General features: G+C 48.6%; 2 protein-coding genes across 4 annotated transcripts in view; one reads left to right on the plus strand and one right to left on the minus strand.

The window, feature by feature from the left end:
- ergic1 (endoplasmic reticulum-golgi intermediate compartment 1) overlaps positions 1 to 3448 on the plus strand; it is a 41170-nt gene extending 37722 nt beyond the window's left edge. For all 3 annotated transcript variants that reach the window (XM_031797780.1, XM_031797779.1, XM_031797781.1), the window contains exon 10: positions 1199 to 3448. In XM_031797780.1, coding sequence (XP_031653640.1) covers positions 1199 to 1306 — 108 coding nt within the window. In that variant the 3' untranslated portion in view covers positions 1307 to 3448. The remainder of the gene's footprint in view (positions 1 to 1198) is intronic.
- Positions 3449 to 6157: 2709 nt separating this feature from the next.
- Positions 6158 to 25309, minus strand: part of LOC109887301 (vascular endothelial growth factor receptor 3-like) — a 225244-nt gene continuing 206092 nt past the window's right edge. Inside the window, 7 exon segments of the mRNA XM_031797269.1 lie at positions 6158 to 7470; positions 9650 to 9726; positions 11682 to 11814; positions 12881 to 13005; positions 14976 to 15081; positions 15736 to 15835; positions 19191 to 19302. Of these exon segments, the coding sequence (XP_031653129.1) occupies positions 7272 to 7470; positions 9650 to 9726; positions 11682 to 11814; positions 12881 to 13005; positions 14976 to 15081; positions 15736 to 15835; positions 19191 to 19302 (852 nt within the window). The 3' untranslated portion in view covers positions 6158 to 7271.

A 25309-nucleotide genomic window follows, 5' to 3' on the forward strand; every position in this document is an offset into this window, starting at 1 on the left:
ACAACCCTAACCCCAGATTAAACTACAACCCTAACCCTAGCATCAACCACAACCCTAACCCTAGATTCAACTACAACCCTAACCCTAGATTCAACTACAACCCTAACCCTAGATTCAACCACAACCCTAACCCTAGATTCAACCACAACCCTAACCCTAGATTCAACCACAACCACAACCCTAACCCTAGCCTCAACCACAACCCTAACCCTAGCCTCAACTACAACCCTAACCCTAGCCTCAACTACAACCCTAACCCTAGCCTCAACTACAACCCTAACCCTAGCCTCAACTACAACCCTAACCCTAGCCTCAACTACAACCCTAACCCTAGCCTCAACTACAACCCTAACCCTAGCCTCAACTACAACCCTAACCCTAGATTCAACTACAACCCTAACCCTAGATTCAACCACAACCCTAACGCTAGATTCAACCACAACCCTAACCCTAGATTCAACCACAACCCTAACCCTAGATTCAACTACAACCCCAACCCTAGATTCAACTACAACCCTAACCCTAGCCTCAACTACAACCCTAACCCTAGATTCAACTACAAACCTAACCCTAGATTCAACCACAACCCTAACCCTAGCCTCAACTACAACCCTAACCCTAGATTCAACTACAAACCTAACCCTAGATTCAACTACAACCCTAACCCTAGCCTCAACTACAACCCTAACCCTAGATTCAACCAGAACCCTAACCCTAGCCTCAACCACAACCCTAGCCTCAACCACAACCCTAACCCTAGCCTCAACCACAACCCTAACCCTAGCCTCAACCACAACCCTAACCCTAGCCTCAACCACAACCCTAACTCTAGCCTCAACCACAACCCTAACCCTAGATTCAACTACAACCCTAGATTCAACTACAACCCTAACCCTAGCCTCAACTACAACCCTAACCCTAGATTCAACTACAAACCTAACCCTAGATTCAACCAGAACCCTAACCCTAGCCTCAACCACAACCCTAACCCTAGCCTCAACCACAACCCTAACCCTAGCCTCAACCACAACCCTAACCCTAGTCTCAACCACAACCCTAACCCTAGCCTCAACCACAACCCTAACCCTAGCCTCAACCACAACCCTAACTCTAGCCTCAACCACAACCCTAACCCTAGCCTCATGTCTACAGCCTGATTCATCCTAACCCCTGACCTGTTCCCCCCTCTCCCCTCCAGATCTGTGCTATCATCGGGGGGACGTTCACGGTAGCAGGCATCATAGACTCCTGTATATTCACAGCCTCCGAGGCCTGGAAGAAGATCCAGATAGGAAAGATGTCCTGAGGACATATCACTACGCTGTCCCGAGGACGCATCACTACGTGTCACTACGCCCTCATAAAACGTATTTCTAACATCCAGAAGGGTGTATCTCAATAGTCTACAGGCCTCCTCTCCTTCACCTGCTAGAATAATAATATACACCATTTAGCTGATGGTTGTTTCCTAAGCGACTTAGTCATGTTACACATTATTCTTTATGGGTGGCCCCAGCGGGAATCGATCCCACTATCCTGTCGTTACAAGTGCCATGCTCTACCAACTGAGCCTTTACATTCCTTCATCTGTCAGAGCAGAGGAAGGAAAGGAGACGAGGCGAGGAAGCGACTCCAGACTATTGAGATGCACCCAGAGACGGGCAGTATATTTCCCCAGATGACAACAGGATGGATGGTTAACTGATTGTTTTCAAATGGCACCGTTTACCCTTTTATAGTGCACTTCTTTAGGAGCCTCATAAATAGTGCACTTCTTTTGGGTCCTCATAAATAGTGCACTTCTTTTGGGGCCTCATAAATAGTGCACTTCTTTAGGAGCCTCATAAATAGTGCACTTCTTTAGGAGCCTCATAAATAGTGCACTTCTTTTGGGGCCTCATAAATAGTGCACTTCTTTAGGAGCCTCATAAATAGTGCACTTCTTTAGGAGCCTCATAAATAGTGCACTTCTTTTGGGTCCTCATAAATAGTGCACTTCTTTAGGAGCCTCATAAATAGTGCACTTCTTTTGGGTCCTCATAAATAGTGCACTTCTTTAGGAGCCTCATAAATAGTGCACTTCTTTTGGAGCCTCATAAATAGTGCACTTCTTTTGGAGCCTCATAAATAGTGCACTTCTTTTGGAGCCTCATAAATAGTGCACTTCTTTTGGAGCCTCATAAATAGTGCACTTCTTTTGGAGCCTCATAAATAGTGCACTTCTTTTGGAGCCTCATAAATAGTGCACTTCTTTAGGAGCCTCATAAATAGTGCACTGAATTAAATAGGGTGGTAAAATGTAGTAATTTGTCATTCAATTTTTTTCTCATGTTTCTTTCAAATGTTTTTTTTTTGCATAATATTTTGTACTTTGTGACATGAAGTGAATATATACTGTCTTTTTCAGGTGTAAAATACCACATTGTAACATACTGTATTTATGATTGTATTGTGGAATGAATCACACTGTCACATCAAGCCATTGGAAATATAATGAATCAATTGTGCCTTAGGTTTTTTTTTTAAAGCCCATGTCATACAGTATGTCTCTCAAATCAAGTGTTTTCAGCTTTCTGGGTTGTTTGGTTTCTCATTTCAATGTTGTCTGAACCAGGCTTATCTTATTGTCAGTTCATAAGGCTGAATCTATTACGGTATTGACTGAATAATGGACCAACTCTAGAAGTAGTCTTGGTTCTAGAAGTAGTCTTGGTTCTAGAACTAGTCTTGGTTGTAGAACTAGTCTTGGTTGTAGAACTGACCTTGGTTGTAGAACTGGCCTTGGTTGTAGAACTGGCCTTGGTTGTAGAACTGGCCTTGGTTGTAGAACTACAACGTGGTCAATGTTTACTGCCCCGCCCACTCTCCTTTTTTATAGAATGTTTCCGAAATCCATTGTGACTGACCGTACTATCTGTTCAGTGTCCTTGTGTCAAATCCATTTGTTATGAAGTTGTTTTCGGTTTTATCTACTTTCTGAAAATGTTCAAAGGATTTGTACGTCTTTAATGTTTTTGCCAAAAAGTTATAGTATTTTCTTAGTTCCTCCTAATGTTTTCTGAATGTAAACGTGTGTATTCTTTTGATTTGTAATTGATAACAATCGGTATTATCCGTTTGACGTTGTTACAGGGTTTCTGTGGGAAGGGAGGGAACTGTTTTAGTTATAAGGGCTATATCCCAAATGTCACCCTATTGCCAATGTAGTGCATGACTTTTAGACCAGGGCCCATAGGGCGCTCATCAAATGTAGTGCACTACACAGGGAATAGGGTGCCGTCAAGATGTTCTTTATCAATGGTCTCATCACTACCATGACAACTAAGATGAAAGCCATTGATAAATAGAAGTCTTTAAAACTGGTATTACTCGACTAGGTCAGACATTTTCCTGTCATGAAAGAAGCAGATGATGTGTGCAACAACCAGTAAAGTTACTTTAGCAACCACGGTGTTCCAGTTCCTACTTCCTCATGACAACCAACCACCTCTGACCTCAACCACGGTGTTCCAGTTCCTACTTCCTCATGACAACCAACCACCTCTGACCTCAACCACGGTGTTCCAGTTCCTACTTCCTCATGACAACCAACCACCTCTGACCTCAACCACAGTGTTCCAGTTCCTACTTCCTCATGACAACCAACCACCTCTGACCTCATCCACGGTGTTCCAGTTCCTACTTCCTCATGACAACCAACCACCTCTGACCTCAACCACGGTGTTCCAGTTCCTACTTCCTCATGACAACCAACCACCTCAGACTAGTCAATCTCCTTTCTTCAGAGACAATGATGTTGTGATGATCCCGTTACTTGCGGTCCTCCCTCAATCGGCCTGGAACATTCCAAGCAAAACGACATGAAAATATGTTGCAGAAAACTGTCTTTTTTATTAATTTTATTTTTATTTAATTTTTACAATCGTATGTTGTAATTTGTTGGATTTGCTACATTTCTGTGGGAACGTTCCACCCATTGAATTTAAGGTCAGAGAGAGCGTCTGGTTGGGAGAGAGAGCGTCTGGTCGGGAGAGGGAGAGAGAGCGTCTGGTCGGGAGAGGGAGAGAGAGCGTCTGGTCGGGAGAGGGAGAGAGAGCGTCTGGTCGGGAGAGAGAGAGCGTCTGGTCGGGAGAGAGAGAGCGTCTGGTCGGGAGAGAGAGAGCGTCTGGTCGGGAGAGAGAGAGAGAGAGAGAGAGAGAGAGAGAGAGAGAGAGAGAGAGTGTGTGTGTGTGTGGTCAGGTGACACTCCTTTTTTTTGTTGTCTCTCCTTCACTTTATTTACATCTCCTCTGCTCCCTCGTCCCTCCTTCAGTCAGGTTGATATACGCTCCCCCACCTGTCTGTCCCAAATGGATCTACTGTTACCCACAGCCCTAAAGGCCCTGGTCTAAAGTACTGCTTTAAGTAGTGAGCCATTTGGGATGCACCCTAGACAAGCTAGTAGACTGAGACCAATCTAGAGTTCTAGACCTGTCAGAACCAGTTGTGTCATCTGGAGGAGAGCCATATTAAGTTATGTCATCTGGAGGAGAGCCATATTAAGTCCTGTCTGGAGGAGAGCCATATTAAGTTGTCATCTGGAGGAGAGTCATATTAAGTTGTGTAATCTGTAGGAGAGCCATATTAAGTTGTGTCATCTGGAGGAGAGCCATATTAAGTCTTGTCATCTGGAGGAGAGCAATATTAAGTTGTGTCATCTGGAGGAGAGCCATGTCATCTGGAGGAGAGCCATATTAAGTTGTGTCATCTGGAGGAGAGCCATATTAAGTTGTCATCTGGAGGAGAACCATGTCATCTGGAGGAGAGCCATATTAAGTTGTGTCATCTGGAGGAGAACCGTATTAAGTTGTGTTATCTGGAGGAGAACCGTATTAAGTTGTGTCATCTGGAGGAGAACCGTATTAAGTTGTCATCTGGAGGAGAACCGTATTAAGTTGTGTCATCTGGAGGAGAGCCATATTAAGTTGTGTCATCTGGAGGAGAACCGTATTAAGTTGTGTCATCTGGAGGAGAGCCGTATTAAGTTGTGTCATCTGGAGGAGAACCATATTAAGTTGTGTCATCTGGAGGAGAACCATATTAAGTTGTGTCATCTTGAGGAGAACCGTATTAAGTTGTGTCATCTTGAGGAGAACCGTATTAAGTTGTGTCATCTGGAGGAGAACCGTATTAAGTTGTGTCATCTGGAGGAGAACCGTATTAAGTTGTGTCATCTGGAGGAGAACCGTATTAAGTTGTGTCATCTGGAGGAGAACCGTATTAAGTTGTGTCATCTGGAGGAGAGCCGTATTAAGTCCTGTCATCTGGAGGAGAGCCGTATTAAATCCTGTCATCTGGAGGAGAACCGTATTAAGTTGTGTCATCTGGAGGAGAGCCATATTAAGTTGTGTCATCTGGAGGAGAGCCATATTAAGTTGTGTTATCTGGAGGAGAACCATATTAAGTTGTGTTATCTGGAGGAGAGCCATATTAAGTTGTGTTATCTGGAGGAGAACCATATTAAGTTGTGTTATCTGGAGGAGAGCCATATTAAGTTGTGTCATCTGGAGGAGAGCCATATTAAGTTGTCATCTGGAGGAGAACCGTATTAAGTTGTGTCATCTGGAGGAGAGCCGTATTAAGTTGTGTCATCTGGAGGAGAGCCATATTAAGTTGTGTCATCTGGAGGAGAGCCATATTAAGTTGTGTCATCTGGAGGAGAGCCATATTAAGTTGTGTCATCTGGAGGAGAGCCATATTAAGTTGTGTCATCTGGAGGAGAGCCATATTAAGTTGTGTCATCTGGAGGAGAGCCATATTAAGTTGTGTCATCTGGAGGAGAGCCGTATTAAGTTGTGTCATCTGGAGGAGAGCCATATTAAGTCCTGTCATCTGGAGGAGAGCCATATTAAGTTGTGTCATCTGGAGGAGAACCATATTAAGTTGTGTCATCTGGAGGAGAGCCATATTAAGTCCTGTCATCTGGAGGAGAACGTTGCTTTGTTTAACTCCAACCACTGAATGGATGGGTTCTAAAACAGATAGATAGCCATATTAAGTCTGTTCTCTGAACACTCCTCCCCTCACTCTACAGTGACTAACATCATATCTATGACGTTTGGACACCCATATCACTATCATTATTATTATTAGCAAAATAACAGACCTGAGACATGACTAAAGAAGATATATTTCTTTATTTTCATAATTTTTTTTTTTCTTCAAATAATCAAAAGCTTACTCTGTATAAAGTTACACATCTGAACTGTGGTTGATATATCATACTTTGGTTTTGACATACTGCCACCCAGTGGTTGGTTAGAGAACTGCAGGTACTGACGGCTCAGTCCAGTATGGGCCGGTGTGGCCATGGAGAGGGGAAGGAGTGACAGCAAGGAAGAGAGGGAAGGAGATGGGATTGAGTATATATACTACAATATAATCCCAACCCTTGTGGCTAGCAAGACTGGAATCTGAACTATTGGAACCCACTGTAGTCAATCACAGGTTGGAGGAGGGGCTAACCCACTGTAGTCAATCACAGGTTGGAGGAGGAGGGGCTAACCCACTGTAGTCAATCACAGGTTGGAGGAGGAGGGGCTAACCCACTGTAGTCAATCACAGGTTGGAGGAGGAGGGGCTAACCCACTGTAGTCAATCACAGGTTGGAGGAGGAGGGGCTAACCCACTGTAGTCAATCACAGCCTGGAGGAGGGGCTAACCCACTGTAGTCAATCACAGCCTGGAGGAGGGGCTAACCCACTGTAGTCAATCACAGGCTGGAGGAGGAGGGGCTAACCCACTAGTCAATCACAGGTTGGAGGAGGAGGGGCTAACCCACTGTAGTCAATCACAGCTTGGAGGAGGAGGGGCTAACCCACTGTAGTCAATCACAGGCTGGAGGAGGGGCTAACCCACTGTAGTCAATCACAGGCTGGAGGAGGAGGGGCTAACCCACTAGTCAATCACAGGTTGGAGGAGGAGGGGCTAACCCACTAGTCAGTCACAGGTTGGAGGAGGAGGGGCTAACCCACTAGTCAATCACAGGTTGGAGGAGGAGGGGGCTAACCCACTGTAGTCAATCACAGGCTGGAGGAGGAGGGGCTAACCCACTGTAGTCAATCACAGGTTGGAGGAGGAGGGGCTAACCCACTGTAGTCAATCACAGGCTGGAGGAGGAGGGGCTAACCCACTGTAGCCAATCACTGGTTGGAGGAGGAAGGGCTACCCACTCTGTGATGATGACATCACAGGTTGGAGGAGGAAGGGCTACCCACTCTGTGATGATGACATCACAGGTTGGAGGATGCGAGACAGCGTGTATCATCAGGGGAGGAGAAGAAGTCCAGGACCCTGCCCTCCTCTGACAGCTGACCATACTCGTTGTTGTAAAAGGTCTGGCCAGAGAGCTGGGAGAGGAAGGCTGGTCGGTGTCTGGAACTAAGGGAGCTACCGCTGGACTCTACCACCACCAGACGCTCTGTACTCCTACTGGGGGGAGAGGGGGAGAGTAGGGAAGGTGGGAGAGGGGGGGAGAGGGGAGGAGGGGAGGGGAGGGGAGGTGGGAAAGGAGGGGAGGGGAAAGGAGAGGAGGTGGGGAAGGGGGGGAGGCGGGGAGAGAGGGAAGGCGAGGTGAGAGGGAAAGGGAGAGAGGAGGGGAGGTGGGAGAGGGGAGGTGGGAGGGGAGGTGGGAGAGGAGGGAAGGGGAGGTGGGAGAGGGAGGAGAGGAGGGAGGTAGATAGGAGAGGGGAGGAGAGGAGGGGAGGTAGATAAGGAGAGGGGAGGAGAGGAGGGAGGTAGATAAGGAGAGGGGAGGAGAGGAGGGGAGGTAGATAAGGAGAGGGGGAGGAGAGGAGGGGAGGTTAGATAAGGAGAGGGGAGGAGAGGAGGTAGATAAGGAGAGGGGAGGAGGGGAGGTAGATAAGGAGAAGAGGAGAGGAGGGGGTAGTAAGGAGAGGGGGGAGAGGAGGGGAGGTAGATATAGGAGAGGGGAGGAGAGGAGGGGAGGTAGATAAGGAGAGGGAGGAGGAGAGGAGGGGAGGTCGAAGAGAGGGGAGAGGGAGGAGAGGAGGGGGAGGTAAGTAAGGAGAGGGAGGAGAAGGGGAGGAGAGGAGGGGAGGTTAGATACGGAGAGGGGAGGAGGAGGGCGAGAAGGGGAGGGTTAGATACGGAGAAGAGGGGAGGATGAGAGGAGGAGCGGTAGATAAGGAGAGGGAGGCGAAGGACGGGGAGAGGGGAGAGAGGGGAGAGGAGAGAGGAGGGGAGAGGGGATGGAGAGGAGAGGAGGTGGGAGGAGAGGGGAGGAGAGGGGAGGAGAGGAGAGGAGGGGAGGGTAGATACGGAGGAGGAGAAGGAGAGGAGGGGAGGTTAGATAAGGAGAGGGGAGGAGAGGAGGCAGAGGTAGATAAGGAGAGGGGAGGAGAGGGGAGGAGAGAGGGGAGGTAGATAAGGACGAGGGGAGGAGAGGGGAGGGAGGGAGAGGCGGAGGTAGTTAGATAAGGAGAGGGGAGGAGAGGAGGGGAGGGTCGATAAGGAGAGGGGAGGAGAGGGGAGGAGAGGAGGGAGGTTAGATTCAGGAGCGGGAGGGAGAGGGGGAGGCGAGGAGGGAGGTAGATCCGGAGAGGGGAGGGAGGGAGGAGAGGAGGGCGAGGTCGAAGGAGAGGGAGGGAGAGGAGGGGAGAGGGGAGGAGAGGGAGAGGGGAGGAGAGAGAGGGAGAAGGCGAGGCGAGGAGAGGGAGAGAGAGGAGAGGAGAGGAGAGGCGAGGAGAGGAGAGGATGAGGGAGAGAGAGGAGAGGAGCGGGAGGAGAGGAGAGGAGAGGGGAGGAGGGAGGGAGGAGGGGAGGAGAGGAGAGGAGAGGGAGGAGGCTGGCTGTTCGGACCATATGCTGTTGGTTATTTTTTTTTTTTTACATTTTCAAAAACAGCACAACCCACACAGACGCCTTGTCATATTAATTGCTATTGGTTCAGCCATGATATGGTTCAGGCCATGATGCTATTGTTCAGGCCATGATGCATTGGTCAGGCCATGATGATTGGTTCAGGCCATTGATGATATTGGTTCAGGCCATGATGCTATTGGTTCAGGCCATGATGAGATGGTCAGGCATGATGCTATTAGGTCAGGCCATGATGCTATTGGTTCAGGCCATGATGCTATTGGTTCAGGCCATGATGCTATTGGTTCAGGCATGATGCTATTGGTTCAGGCCATGATGCTATTGGTTCAGGCCATGATGCTATTGTTCAGGCCATGATGCTATTGGTTCAGGCCATGATGCTATTGGTTCAGGCCATGATGCTATTGGTTCAGGCCATGATGCTATTGGTTCAGCCATGATGCTATTGGTTCAGGCCCTGTGCTATGGTTAAGATGCTATTGGTTAAGTGCATGATGCTATTGGTTGAGGGCATGATGCTATTGGTTAAGGGCATGATGCTATTGGTTAAGGGCATGACGTTATTGGTTAAGGCATGATGTTATTGGTTAAGGGCATGATGCTATTGGTTAAGGGCATGATGCTATTGGTTAAAGGCATGATGCTATTGGTTAAGGGCATGATGCTATTGGTTAAGGGCATGATGCTATTGGTTAAGGGCATGATGCTATTGGTTAAGGGCATGATGCTATTGGTTAAGGGCATGATGCTATTGGTGTGTTAAACATACTTGGCTCCTCTGTGTTCGTGTTGGATCATCTCAAACTCCTCTGACGACAGAACCATCCCACTGTCTGTCTGGTTGTCCTGGGGAGAGAACACAGCAGTCCATCAGCATCACATTCAATAACCACAAGTCAAGGGCTTGGCATGTTGACCTGTTGAGGCAACTGGAGACCAGTTTAACATGTTGACCTGTTGAGGCAACTGGAGACCAGTTTATCATGTTGACCTGTTGAGGCAACTGGAGACCAGTTTAACATGTTGACCTGTTGAGGCAACTGGAGACTAGTTTAACCTGTTGACCTGTTGAGGAAACTGGAGACCAGTTTAACATGTTGACCTGTTGAGGAAACTGGAGACCAGTTTAACCTGTTGACCTGTTGAGGCAACTGGAGACCAGTTTAACATGTTGACCTGTTGAGGAAACTGGAGACCAGTTTAACATGTTGACCTGTTGAGGAAACTGGAGACCAGTTTAACCTGTTGACCTGTTGAGGCAACTGGAGACCAGTTTAACATGTTGACCTGTTGAGGCAACTGGAGACCAGTTTAACATGTTGACCTGTTGAGGCAACTGGAGACCAGTTTAACATGTTGACCTGTTGAGGCAGCTGGAGACCAGTTTAACATGTTGACCTGTTGAGGCAACTGGAGACCAGTTTAACATGTTGACCTGTTGAGGCAACTGGAGACCAGTTTAACATGTTGACCTGTTGAGGCAACTGGAGACTAGTTTAACCTGATAACATGTTTCAAGCAGACTACCATAGTCCCTGTGCCCAGAAAGCGAATGTAACCTGCCTGAATGACTACCGCCCTGGAGCAATCAGTGCTTTGAAAGGCTGGTCATGGCTCACATCAACACCATCATCCCATAAACCCTAGACCCACTCCAATTTGCGTACCGCCCCAACAGATCCACAGATGACCCAATCTCAATTGCACTCCACACTGCCCTTTCCCACCTGGATAAAAGGAACACCTATGTGAGAATGCTGTTCATTGACTACAGCTCAGCGTTCAACACCATAGTGCCCACGAAGCTCATCACTAAGCTAAGTACCCTGGGACCAAACACCTCCCTCTCAAACTGGATCCTGGACTTCCTGATGAGCCGCGTCCAGGTGGTAAGGGTAGGCAACAGCACATCTGCCACACTGATCCTCAACACTGGGGCACCTTAGTCCCCTCCTGTACTCCCTGTTCACCCACGACTGTGTGGCCAAACACGACTCCAACACCATCATTAAGTTTGCTGACGACACAACAGTGGTAGGCCTGATTACCGACAACGATGAGACAGCCTATAAGGAGGTTAGAGACCTGGCCGTGTGGTGCCAGGACAAACAACCTCTCCCTCAACGTGAGCAAGACAAAGGAGCTGATTGTGGACTACAGGAAAAAGTGGTCCGAACAGGCCCCCATTAATATCGACGGGACTGTAGTGGAGCGGGTCGAGAGTTTCAAGTTCTTTGGTGTCCACGTCACCAACAAACTATCATGGTCCAAACACACCATGACAGTCGTGAAGAGGGCACGACAAAACCTTTTCACCCTCAAGAGGAAGTATTTGGCACGGGTCCCCAGATCCTCAAATAGTTATACAGCTGCACCATCGAGAGCATCCTGACCGGTTGCATCACCGCCTGGTATGGCAACTGATCGAAATCTGACCATAAGGCACTACAGAGGGTAGTGCGTACGGCCCAGTACATCACTGGTGTCAAGCTTCCTGCCATCCAGGACCTATATACTAGGCGGTGTCAAAGGAAGACCCAAAAAACATCTTAACTCAGGACAGTCCCTCAGGAGAGTCCCTCAGGAGAGTCCCTCAGGACAGTCCCTCAGGACAGTCCCTCAGGAGAGTCCCTCAGGACAGTCCCTCAGGACAGTCCCTCAGGAGAGTCCCTCAGGACAGCCCCTCAGGAGAGATTTGATTAAATGTCGCCAACCGTTTGACATTTGGCAGATTGAATAGAGCAATGGTGATATACAATGATAGAGGGATGGAGAGAGAGTGCAGGAGAGACAGATCTTACTCCGTTGTTGTGGGTTTTATACCAGGCCGTTTCCATTGGTAGCTCCTCAAATGTCTTCACTCTGGGTTGGCATGACGACAGCTTCGACGGCCCCACGAACACACAGCCAGCGAAGGGCACACAGTTATAATACCTGACACACACACACAAACACACACACACACACAAATCCCCTATGTTATGTATATCTGTTGAGTGAGAACCCCAGAGAACCCCAGAGGACACCAGGAAGAGTGGTTGTTGAGTGAGAACCCCAGAGAACCCCAGAGGACACCAGGAAGAGTGGTTGTTGAGTGAGAACCCCAGAGGACACCAGGAAGAGTGGTTGTTGAGTGAGAACCCCAGAGAACCCCAGAGGACACCAGGAAGAGTGGTTGTTGAGTGAGAACCCCAGAGAACCCCAGAGGACACCAGGAAGAGTGGTTGTTGAGTGAGAACCCCAGAGAACCCCAGAGGACACCAGGAAGAGTGGTTGTTGAGTGAGAACCCCAGAGAACCCCAGAGGACACCAGGAAGAGTGGTTGTTGAGTGAGAACCCCAGAGAACCCCAGAGGACACCAGGAAGAGTGGTTGTTGAGTGAGGACCCCAGAGGACACCAGATGGGGCTGGTACCTGATGGTGTTATAGACAGTAGTATGGTACCTGATGGTGTTATAGACAGTAGTATGGTATTACAGACAGTAGTATGGTACCTGATGGTGTTATAGACAGTAGTATGGTACCTGATGGTGTTATAGACAGTAGTATGGTATTACAGACAGTAGTATGGGGTTGTTGAGTGAGGACCCCAGAGGACACCAGGAAGAGGGGTTGTTGAGTGAGGACCCCAGAGGACACCAGAGGACACCAGATGGGGCTGGTACCTGATGGTGTTATAGACAGTAGTATGGTACCTGATGGTGTTATAGACAGTAGTATGGTACCTGATGGTGTTATAGACAGTAGTATGGTACCTGATGGTGTTATAGACAGTAGTATGGTACCTGATGGGTGTTATATATGGACAGTAGTATGGTACCTGATGGTGTTATAGACAGTAGTATGGTACCTGATGGTGTTATAGACAGTAGTATGGTACCTGATGGTGTTATAGACAGTAGTATGGTACCTGATGGTGTTATAGACAGTAGTATGGTACCTGATGGTGTTATAGACAGTAGTATGGTACCTGATGGTGTTATAGACAGTAGTATGGTACCTGATGGGTATGCTGTGACAGGCCAGTCTCATCTCCTCCTGTGAAGCGGGTTGTGAAGAGGCGTGAGAGAAGCTGTCTTCCTCAGAGCTCTGGGACGGATTCAGGGGGATGTAGTCCTTACCATCCTACAGAATATAATATCAGTCAGTCCTTATCATCCTACAGAATATAATATCAGTCAGTCCTTATCATCCTACAGAATATAATATCAGTCCTTATCATCCTTCAGAATATAATATCAGTCCTTATCGTCCTTCAGAATATAATATCAGTCCTTATCATCCTTCAGAATATAATATCAGTCCTTATCATCCTACAGAATATAATATCAGTCCTTATCATCCTACAGAATATAATATCAGTCCTTACCATCCTACAGACTATAATATCAGTCAGTCCTTACCATCCTACAGACTATAATATCAGTCAGTCCTTATCATCCTACAGAATATAATATCTGTCCTTATCACCCTTCAGAATATAATATCAGTCCTTATCATCCCTCAGAATATAATATCAGTCCTTATCATCCCACAGAATATAATATCAGTCCTTATCATCCTACAGAATATAATATCAGTCCTTATCATTCTACAGAATATAATATCAGTCCTTATCATCCTACAGAATATGATATCAAGCCTTATCATCCTACAGAATATAATATCAGTCCTTATCATCCTACAGAATATAATACCAGTCCTTATCATCCTTCAGAATATAATATCAGTCAGTCCTTACCATCCTACAGAATATAATATCAGTCCTTATCATCCTTCAGAATATAATATCAGTCCTTATCGCCCTACAGAATATAATACCAGTCCTTATCATCCTACAGAATATGATATCAGTCAGTCCTTACCATCCTACAGAATATAATATCAGTCCTTATCATCCTTCAGAATATAATATCAGTCCTTATCGTCCTACAGAATATAATATCAGTCCTTATAGTCCTACAGAATATAATATCAGTCCATATCGTCCTACAGAATATAATATCAGTCAGTCCTTATCGTCCTACAGAATATAATATCAGTCAGTCCTTATCATCCTTCAGAATATAATATCAGTCCTCATCATCCTAACAGAATATGATATCAGTCCTTATCATCCTACAGAATATAATATCAGTCCTTACCATCCTACAGACTATAATATCAGTCAGTCCTTATCATCCTACAGAATATAAGTCAGTCCTTATCATCCTACAGAATATAATATCTGTCCTTATCACCCTTCAGAATATAATATCAGTCCTTATCATCCTACAGAATATGATATCAAGCCTTATCATCCTACAGAATATAATATCAGTCCTTATCGTCCTACAGAATATAATATCAGTCCTTGCCGTCCTACAGAATATAATATCAGTCCTTATTGTCCTACAGAATATAATATCAGTCCTTATCGTCCTGCAGAATATAATATCAGTCCTTATCGTCCTACAGAATATAATATCAGTCCTTATCATCCTACAGAATATAATATCAGTCCTTATCGTCCTACAGAATATAATATCAGTCCTTATCGTCCTACAGAATATAATATCAGTCCTTATCGTCCTACAGAATATAATATCAGTCCCTTATCGTCCTACAGAATATAATATCAGTCAGTTCTTATCATCCTACAGAATATAATATCAGTCCTTATCATCCTACAGAGTATAATATCAGTCCTTATCGTCCTACAGAATATAATATCAGTCCTTATCGTCCTACAGAATATAATATCAGTCCTTATCGTCCTGCAGAATATAATATCAGTCCTTATCGTCCTGCAGAATATAATATCAGTCAGTTCTTATCGTCCTACAGAATATAATATCAGTCCTTATCGTCCTACAGAATATAATATCAGTCCTTATCATCCTACAGAATATAATATCAGTCCTTATCATCCTACAGAATATAATATCAGTCCTTATCATCCTACAGAATATAATATCAGTCCTTATCATCCTACAGAACGGGAAAATACAGACATGTAACACATATCTTGTTTAAGCAATAAGGCCCGAGGGGGTGTGGTATATGGCCAAAAGATCAGACATGACTGGATAGGGTAAAACTTCTCAGTGTCTTACTGGTAGTCTGTCGTCCTGGAGTAGGTCTCCCAGGATATCTACCAGGGCTTGGAAGGGAGGTCTCTCTCGGGGCTCGCCCTGCCAGCAGGCCAGCATTATACCATAGCTATTAAGAGAGACACACAGACATGTTACTGCAAAGAGATGTCCTACAGGCCAGCAGAGATATCCTACAGGCCAGCAGAGATATCCTACAGGCCAGCAGAGATATCCTACAGGCCAGCAGAGATATCCTACAGGCCAGCAGAGATATCCTACAGGCCAGCAGAGATATCCTACAGGCCAGCAGAGATATCCTACAGGCCAGCAGAGATATCCTACAGGCCAGCAGAGATATCCTACAGGCCAGCAGAGATATCCTACAGGCCAGCAGAGATATCCTACAGGCCAGCAGAGATATCCTACAGGCCAGTAGGATCCCATAACTACCAGCAGAGGGCAACAGAGACACACAGTAGGGCTAAAGAGTGTTAGAGTGCACTCCACACAACCACTAGTAGATCCAGCCACTACAGCTCACAGAGCACACAGTACCTTACATTACTAAGCGTGTTGTGTGCTTGGGTTTGCATTAAATGTATGCAAGGTAGGTAAGGAGTGAGTGACTCTTATAGAACTACATATTTCTTGTGAATTATTCTAGGATCTGTGTTGACTCACATATAACTACATATATCTTGTGAATTATTCTAGGATCTGTGTTGACTCACATATAACTGTATATATCTTGTGAATTATTCTAGGATCTGTGTTGACTCACATCTCAGGGGAAGCTGTTTCAGGAGCTCTCATCCTAGTTCCATCTTTCAGTCGTTTACAGAAGTCCTCATCGATCTGGACACCTGGGTACGGAGATGCACCTGAGGAGAGGAACACTGGTGTTATCAGAGATAAGGTCTGTCTGCCTGCCTGTCTGTCTATCTGGGTGGATGGCTGTCTGCCTGCCTGTCTGTCTGTCAGGGTGGATGGCTGTCTGTCTGTCTGTCTGTGTTTGCCTGCCTGGCTGTCTGTCAGGGTGGATGGCTGCCTGCCTGGCTGGCTGTCTGTCTGTCAGGGTGGATGGCTGTCTGCCTGCCTGCCTGTCTGTCTGTCTGTCTGTCTGTCTGTCTGTCTGTCTGTCTGTCTGTCTGTCTGTCTGTCTGTCTGTCAGGGTGGATGGCTGTCTGTCTGTCAGGGTGGATGGCTGCCTGCCTGTCTGTCTGTCTGTCAGGGTGGATGGCTGTCTGTCTGCCTGCCTGCCTGCCTGCCTGCCTGTCAGGGTGGATGGCTGCCTGTCTGTCTGTCAGGGTGGATGTCTGTCTGTCTGCCAGAGTGGATGGCTGTATGTCTGTCTGTCTGCCTGCCTGCCTGCCTGTCAGGGTGGATGACTACCTGTCTGTCTATCTGTCTGTCAGGGTGGATGTCTGTCTGTCTGTCAGGGTGGATGGCTGGCTGTCTGTGTCAGGGTGGATGTCTATCTGTCTGTCAGGGTGGATGGCTGTCTGTCTGTCAGGGTGGATGGCTGGCTGTCTGTGTCAGGGTGGATGTCTATCTGTCTGTCAGGGTGGATGGGTGGCTGTCTGTCTGTCAGGGTGGATGGCTGTCTGTCTGTCAGGGTGGATGGCTGGCTGTCTGTCTGTCAGGGTGGATGGCTGGCTCGCTGTCTGTCTGTCAGGGTGGCTGGCTGGCTGTCTGTCAGGGTGGATGTCTGTCTGTCTGTCAGGGTGGATGGCTGTCTGTCTGTCAGGGTGGATGGCTGGCTGTCTGTGTCAGGGTGGATGTCTATCTGTCTGTCAGGGTGGGTGGCTGGCTGGCTGTCTGTCAGGGTGGATGGCTGGCTGTCTGTCTGTCAGGGTGGATGGCTGTCTGTCTGTCTGTCTGTCAGGGTGGATGGCTGGCTGTCTGTCTGTCAGGGTGGATGGCTGTCTGTCTGTCTGTCAGGGTGGATGGCTGTCTGTCTGTCTGTCAGGGTGGATGGCTGGCTGTCTGTCAGGGTGGATGGCTGGCTGTCTGTCTGGCTGTCAGGGTGGATGGCTGTCTGTCTGTCAGGGTGGATGGCTGTCTGTCTGTCAGGGTGGATGGCTGTCTGTCTGTCAGGGTGGATGGCTGTCTGTCTGTCAGGGTGGATGGCTGTCTGTCAGGGTGGATGGCTGGCTGTCTGTCAGGGTGGATGGCTGTCTGTCTGTCAGGGTGGATGGCTGGCTGTCTGTCAGGGTGGATGGCTGTCTGTCTGTCAGGGTGGATGGCTGGCTGTCTGTCAGGGTGGATGGCTGTCTGTCTGTCAGGGTGGATGGCTGTCTGTCTGTCAGGGTGGATGGCTGTCTGTCTGTCAGGGTGGCTGTCTGTCTGTCTGTCAGGGTGGCTGTCTGTCTGTCAGGGTGGATGGCTGGCTGTCTGTCTGTCAGGGTGGCTGTCTGTCTGTCAGGGTGGATGGCTGGCTGTCTGTCAGGGTGGATGGCTGTCTGTCTGTCAGGGTGGATGGCTGGCTGTCTGTCTGTCAGGGTGGATGGCTGTCTGTCTGTCAGGGTGGATGGCTGTGTCTGTCAGGGTGGATGGCTGGCTGTCTGTCTGTCAGGGTGGATGGCTGGCTGTCTGTCTGTCAGGGTGGATGGCTGGCTGTCTGTCTGTCAGGGTGGATGGCTGTCTGTCTGTCAGGGTGGATGGCTGTCTGTCTGTCAGGGTGGATGGCTGGCTATCTGTCAGGGTGGATGGCTGTCTGTCTGTCAGGGTGGATGGCTGGCTGTCTGTCTGTCAGGGTGGATGGCTGTCTGTCTGTCAGGGTGGATGGCTGTCTGTCTGTCAGGGTGGATGGCTGGCTGTCTGTCAGGATGGATGTCTGTCTGTCAGGTTGGATGTCTGTCTGTCAGGTTGGATGGCTATCTGTTTGTCAGGGTGGATGGCTGTCTGTCTGTCAGGGTGGATGGCTGTCTGTCTGTCAGGGTGGATGGCTGTCTGTCTGTCAGGATGGCTGTCTGTCTGTCAGGGTGGATGGCTGTCTGTCTGTCAGGGTGGATGGCTGGCTGTCAGGGTGGATGTCTGTCTGTCAGGGTGGATGGCTGTCTGTCTGTCAGGGTGGATGTCTGTCTGTCAGGGTGGATGGCTGTCTGTCTGTCAGGGTGGATGGCTGTCTGTCTGTCAGGGTGGATGGCTGTCTGTCTGTCAGGGTGGATGGCTGTCTGTCTGTCAGGGTGGATGGCTGGCTGTCTGTCTGTCAGGGTGGATGGTAGGCTGTCTGTCTGTCAGGGTGGATGGCTGGCTGTCTGTCTGTCAGGGTGGATGGCTGTCTGTCTGTCAGGGTGGATGGCTGTCTGTCTGTCAGGGTGGATGGCTGTCTGTCTGTCAGGGTGGATGGCTGGCTGTCTGTCTGTCAGGGTGGATGGCTGTCTGTCTGTCAGGGTGGATGGCTGTCTGTCTGTCAGGGTGGATGGCTGGCTGTCTGTCAGGATGGATGTCTGTCTGTCAGGTTGGATGGCTATCTGTTTGTCAGGGTGGATGGCTGTCTGTCTGTCAGGGTGGATGGCTGTCTGTCTGTCAGGGTGGATGGCTGTCTGTCTGTCAGGATGGCTGTCTGTCTGTCAGGGTGGATGGCTGTCTGTCTGTCAGGGTGGATGGCTGGCTGTCAGGGTGGATGTCTGTCTGTCAGGGTGGATGGCTGTCTGTCTGTCAGGGTGGATGTCTGTCTGTCAGGGTGGATGGCTGTCTGTCTGTCAGGGTGGATGGCTGTCTGTCTGTCAGGATGGCTGTCTGTCTGTCAGGGTGGATGGCTGTCTGTCTGTCAGGGTGGATGGCTGTCTGTCTGTCTGTCAGGGTGGATGGCTGGCTGTCTGTCAGGGTGGATGGCTGTCTGTCTGTCAGGATGGCTGTCTGTCTGTCAGGGTGGATGGCTGTCTGTCTGTCAGGGTGGATGGCTGGCTGTCTGTCAGGGTGGATGGCTGGCTGTCTGTCTGGGTGGATCGCTGGCTGTCTGTCTGTCAGGGTGGATGGCTGTCTGTCTGTCAGGGTGGATGGCTGTCTGTCTGTCAGGGTGGATGGCTGTCTGTCTGTCAGGGTGGATGGCTGTCTGTCTGTCAGGGTGGATGGCTGTCTGTCTGTCAGGGTGGATGGCTGGCTGTCTGTCAGGGTGGATGGCTGTCTGTCTGTCAGGGTGGATGGCTGGCTGTCTGTCTGACTATGCAACTAGGGAAGAACATTATCTCTCACTGAGAGACGTCCTGCTAAAATACCTAAATGTCTCACCCAGAGAGAAGATCTCCCAGAGTAGAACACCAAAGGACCAGACGTCAGACTGGCTGGTGTAGACCTTGTCAAAGATACTCTCTGGAGCCATCCACTTCAGTGGCAGACGGGCCTGCAGAGAGAGAAGAGAGAGAGAGAAGAGAGAGAGAGAAGAGAGAGAGAGAAGAGAGAGAGAGAAGAGAGAGAGAGAAGAGAGAGAGAGAGAGGAAGAGAGAGGGAGGAGAGAGAGACAGGGGAGAGAGCGAGGGAGAGGAGAGAGGGAAAGGAGAGAGAGACGGGGAGAGAGAGAGAGAGGGGGAGAGAGGGGGGGGAAGAGAGAGAGAGAGGGAGGGGAGAGAGGGGGGGGAGGGAGGAGTGAGTGGGGGGGAGAGAGGGAGGAGAGAGAGAGAGGGAAGAGAGAGAGAGGGGGGGAAGAGAGAGGGAGGAGAGAGAGAGAGAGAGAGGGAGGAGAGAGAGAGAGGGAGGGAGGAGAGAGAGAAAGGGGGAGAGAGAGAGCGAGGGAGAGCGAGCGAGAGAAAGAGATGGGGAGAAAGACAGGAGAGAGAGAGACAGGAGGAGAGAGAGAGAAACAGGGGGAGAGAGGACAGAGAGAGAGGGAAAGGAGAGAGAGACAGGAGGAGATGGAAAGGAGAGAGAGACAGGGGGAGAGAGAGAGAACGAGGGAGAGCGAGAGAGGGGGAGAGAGGGGGGGAAGAGAGGGAGGAGAGAGAGAGAGGGAGGAGAGAGAGAGAGAGAGGGAGGAGAGAGAGAGGGAGGGGAGAGAGGGGGGGAGAGAGGGAGGAGAGAGAGAGAGAGAGAGGGAGGGGAGAGAGGGGAAGAGAGAGAGAGGGAGGAGAGAGAGAGGGGGGGAAGAGAGAGAGGGGGGGAAGAGAGAGAGGGGGGGAAGAGAGAGAGAGGGGGAAGAGAGAGAGAGAGGGAGGAGAGAGAGAAGGAGGAGAGAGAGAGAGAGGAGAGAGAGACAGGGAGAGCGAGCGAGAGAGAGAGATGGGGAGAAAGACAGGAAAGAGAGAGACAGGAGGAGAGAGAGAGAGACAGGGGGAGAGAGGACAGAGAGACAGGGGGAGAGAGGACAGAGAGAGAGGGAAAGGAGAGAGAGACAGGAGGAGATGGAAAGGAGAGAGAGACAGAGAGAGAGGTAAAAAATACAACCAATATTTATGTTTATTTATTTTCCCTTTTGTACTTTAACTATTTGTACATCATTACAACACTGTATATAGACATAATATGACATGTCTTTATAGAGAAGGAAAGGAGACAGAGAGAGAGGGGGAGAGAGAGAGAGAGAGAGAGTGCCCCCCACTCCCACAAAGAGGGCCTCAACATGGAAGTCACATATCCACCCAGGCCGTGAGCAGGCAAACAGGCCCAACCCCCACTCTTACACTAGCCCAAGCCAATGGCAAGTACCAGATGCTCAGCAGGCTCTGCTGACACTTACTGGTCTGAGGCCAAACCACATGACTAACAACATTGGACACTTTATGGAACAAAAAGCCTTCACTATCTCATCCTGGAATATCCCAGGCCTGAGGTCATCTGCCTTTGGCCTAAAGAGCAGGAACCTGGACTTCACCAAATAAATCAGAAATACAGACATCGTCATCCTACAAGAAACATGGTATAGAGGAGATGGACCCAGTGGTTACCCTCTAGGTTACAGAGAGCTGGTAGTCCCATCCACCACACGACCAGGTGGGTGGTATAGAGGAGATGGACCCACTGGTTGCCCTCTAGGTTACAGAGAGCTGGTAGTCCCATCCACCACACGACCAGGTGGGTGGTATAGAGGAGATGGACCCACTGGTTGCCCTCTAGGTTACAGAGAGCTGGTAGTCCCATCAACCACACTACCAGGTGGGTGGTATAGAGGAGATGGACCCACTGGTTGCCCTCTAGGTTACAGAGAGCTGGTAGTCCCATCCACCACACTACCAGGTGGGTGGTACAGAGGAGATGGACCCAGTGGTTACCCTCTAGGTTACAGAGAGCTGGTAGTCCCATCCACCACACTACCAGGTGGGTGGTACAGAGGAGATGGACCCAGTGGTTACCCTCTAGGTTACAGAGAGCTGGTAGTCCCATCCACCACACGACCAGGTGGGTGGTATAGAGGAGATGGACCCACTGGTTGCCCTCTAGGTTACAGAGAGCTGGTAGTCCCATCCACCACACTACCAGGTGGGTGGTATAGAGGAGATGGACCCACTGGTTGCCCTCTAGGTTACAGAGAGCTGGTAGTCCCATCCACCACACTACCAGGTGGGTGGTATAGAGGAGATGGACCCACTGGTTGCCCTCTAGGTTACAGAGAGCTGGTAGTCCCATCCACCACACTACCAGGTGGGTGGTATAGAGGAGACGGACCCACTGGTTACCCTCTAGGTTACAGAGAGCTGGTAGTCCCATCCACCACACTACCAGGTGGGTGGTATAGAGGAGATGGACCCACTGGTTACCCTCTAGGTTACAGAGAGCTGGTAGTCCCATCCACCACACTACCAGGTGGGTGGTATAGAGGAGATGGACCCACTGGTTGCCCTCTAGGTTACAGAGAGCTGGTAGTCCCATCCACCACACTACCAGGTGGGTGGTATAGAGGAGATGGACCCACTGGTTGCCCTCTAGGTTACAGAGAGCTGGTAGTCCCATCCACCAAACTACCAGGTGTGATACAGGGAAGAGACTCTATGCTAATTTGGTATAGATCAGACCTAACACACTCTATTAAATTAATCTAAACAGGAACATTTCACATTTGGCTAGAAATTCATACGGAAATGATCTTAACAGGGAAAAATGGCCTCATGTGTGCTACCTACATCCCCCCACTAGAATCCCCATTCTTTAATAAAGACAGCTTCTCCATCCTGGAGGGGGAAATCAATCATTTCCAGGCCCAGGGACATGTACTAGTCTGTGGTGACCTAAATGCCAGAACAGGACAAGAACCTGACACCCTCAGCACACAGGGGGACAAACACCTACCTGGAGGTGACAGCATCCCCTCCCCCATATGCCCCCCTAGACACAACTACGACAACATAACCAACAAAAACAGGTCACAACTCCTGCAGCTCTGTCGCACGCTTGGTATGTACACAGTTCCCCTCTTTCCACTAGGATTCTCTGCCTCTAACCCTATTACAGGGGCTGAGTCACTGGCTTACTTAGGGCTCTTTCATACCGTCGCTAGGAGGGGTGCGTCACTTGAGTGGGTTGAGTCACTGATGTGATCTTCCTGTCTGGGTTGGCGCCCCCCATTGGGTTGTGCCGTGGCGGAGATCTTTGTGGGCTATACTCGGCCTTGTCTCAGGATGGTAAGTTGGTGGTTGAAGATATCCCTCTAGGGTTGTGGGGGCTGTGCTTTAGCAAAGTGGGTGGGGTTATATCCTTCCTGTTTGGCCCTGTCTGAGGGTGTCATCGGATGGGGCCACAGTGTCTCCTGACCCCTCCTGTCTCAGCCTCCAGTATTTATGCTGCAGTAGTTTATGTGTCGGGGGGCTGGGGTCAGTTTGTTATATCTGGAGTACTTCTCCTGTCCTATTCGGTGTCCTGTGTGAATCTAAGTGTGCGTTCTCTAATTCTCTCTTTCTCTCTTTCTTTCTCTCTCTCGGAGGACCTGAGCCCTAGGACCATGCCTCAGGACTACCTGACATGATGACTCCTTGCTGTCCCCAGTCCACCTGGCCGTGCTGCTGCTCCAGTTTCAACTGTTCTGCCTTATTATTATACGACCATGCTGGTCATTTATGAACATTTGAACATCTTGGCCATGTTCTGTTATAATCTCCACCCGGCACAGCCAGAAGAGGACTGGCCACCCCTCATAGCCTGGTTCCTCTCTAGGTTTCTTCCAAAGGTTTTGGCCTTTCTAGGGAGTTTTTCCTAGCCACCGTGCTTCTACACCTGCATTGCTTGCTGTTTGGGGTTTTAGGTTGGGTTTCTGTACAGCACTTTGAGATATCAGCTGATGTACGAAGGGCTGTATAAATAAATTAGATTTGATCCTATGGTAGGTACACCTATAGCTCATCTCTTGGCAGTAATACTGTAGACTACTTTATCACTGGCCTCAACCCAGAGTCTCTCAGAGTTCACAGTCAGTCCACTGACATCCCTATCAGACCACAGCAAAATCACAGTCTACTTGAACAGAGCAATACTGAATCATGAGGCATCAAAGGAACTGAATAATATTAAGAAATACTATAGATGGAAAGAAATTAGTGTGGAAAACTACAAAAAATTAATTTGGCAACAACACATTAAATCCCTTTTAACTTCCTGGACAAAACATTTCACTGTAATAGTGTAAACTTGTAACTTAGAAAACCTACACAGTATATTTGACCTCTCAGCTTCCCTATCAAATCTAAAAAATTCAAACAGAAAACTGATAAAAATGAACAACTGTGACAAATGGTTTGATGAAGAATGCAAAAACCTAAGAAAGAAATGGAGAAACCTGTCCAACCAAAAACATAGAGACCCAGAAAACCTGAGCCTACGCCTTCACTACGGTGAATCACTAAAACAATACAGAAATACACTATGGAAAAATAAGGAACAGCATGTCAGAAATCAGCTCAATGTTATTGAGGAATCCATAGGCTCTAACCACCTCTGGGTAAATTGGAAAACACTAAACAGACAAAACAAAGAGTTATCTATCCAAAATGGAGATGTCTGGGTAAGCCACTTCTCCAATCCTTTTGTCTCTATAACAAAGAACAAACCGCAAAAACATACATGATCAAATACAAATCTTAGAATCAACTATTAAAGACCAGAACCCACTGGATTCCAGAACCCACTGGATTCCAGAACCCACTGGATTCCAGAACCCACTGGATTCCAGAACCCACTGGATTCTCCAATTACATTGAATGAACTACAGGACAAAATACAAACCCTCCAACCCAAAAAGGCCAGTGGTGTTGATGGTATCCTCAATGAAATGATCAAATATACAGACAACAAATTATAATTCACTATACTAAAACTCTTTAACATCATCCTTTGACTCAATTTGGCATGAGGGTCTGCTATACAAATGGATGGAAAGTGGTGTTGGGGGGAAAAACATACCACATTATAAAATCCATGTACACAAACAAGTGTGCGGTTAAAATTAGCAAAAAACACACACATTTCTTTCCACAAGGCCATGTGGCGAGACAAGGATACAGCTTAACCCTCTTCAACATAAACTCAGCAAAAAAAAGAAACGTCCTCTCGCTGTCAACTGTGTTTATTTTCAGCAAACTTTAACATGTGTAAATATTTTTATGAACATAACAAGATTCAACAACTGAGACGTAAACTAAACAAGTTCCACAGACATGTGACTAACAGAAATGGAATAATGTGTCCCTGAACAAAGGGGAGGAGGGGGGATTAAAATCAAAAGTAACAGTCAGTATCTGGTGTGGCCACCAGCTGCATTAAGTACTGCAGTGCATCTCCTCCTCATGGACTGCACCAGTTTTGACAGTTCTTGCTGTGAGATGTTACCCCACTCTTCCACCAAGGCACCTGGAAGTTCCCGGACATTTCCGGGGGGGGGGAAGGGGATGGACCTAGCCCTCACCCTCCGATCCAACAGGTCCCAGGCGTGCTCAATGGGATTGAGATTCGTGCTCTTCGCTGGCCATGGCAGAACACTGACATTCCTGTCTTGCAGGAAATCACACACAGAACGGGCAGTATGGCTGGTGGCATTGTCATGCTGGAGGGTCATGTCAGGATGAGACTGCAGGAAGGGTACCACATGAGGGAGGAGGATGTCTTCCCTGTAACGCACAGCGTTGAGATTGCCTGCAATGGCAACAAGCTCAGTCCGATGATGCTGTGACACACCGCCCCAGACCATGACGGACCCTCCACCTCCAAATCGATCCCGCTCCAGAGTACAGGCCTCGGTGTAATGCTCATTCCTTCGACGATAAACGCGACCATCCCCCCTGGTGAGACAAAACTGTGACTAATCAGAAAAGAGCACATTTTGCCAGTCCTGTCTGGTCCAGTGACTGTGGGTTTGTGCCCATAGGCGACGTTGTTGCCAGTGATGTCTGGTGAGGACCTGCCTTACATCAGGCCTACAAGCCCTCAGTCCA

The sequence above is a fragment of the Oncorhynchus kisutch genome, linkage group LG19 (genome assembly GCF_002021735.2).
Source record: "Oncorhynchus kisutch isolate 150728-3 linkage group LG19, Okis_V2, whole genome shotgun sequence".
NCBI lineage: Eukaryota > Metazoa > Chordata > Actinopteri > Salmoniformes > Salmonidae > Oncorhynchus > Oncorhynchus kisutch.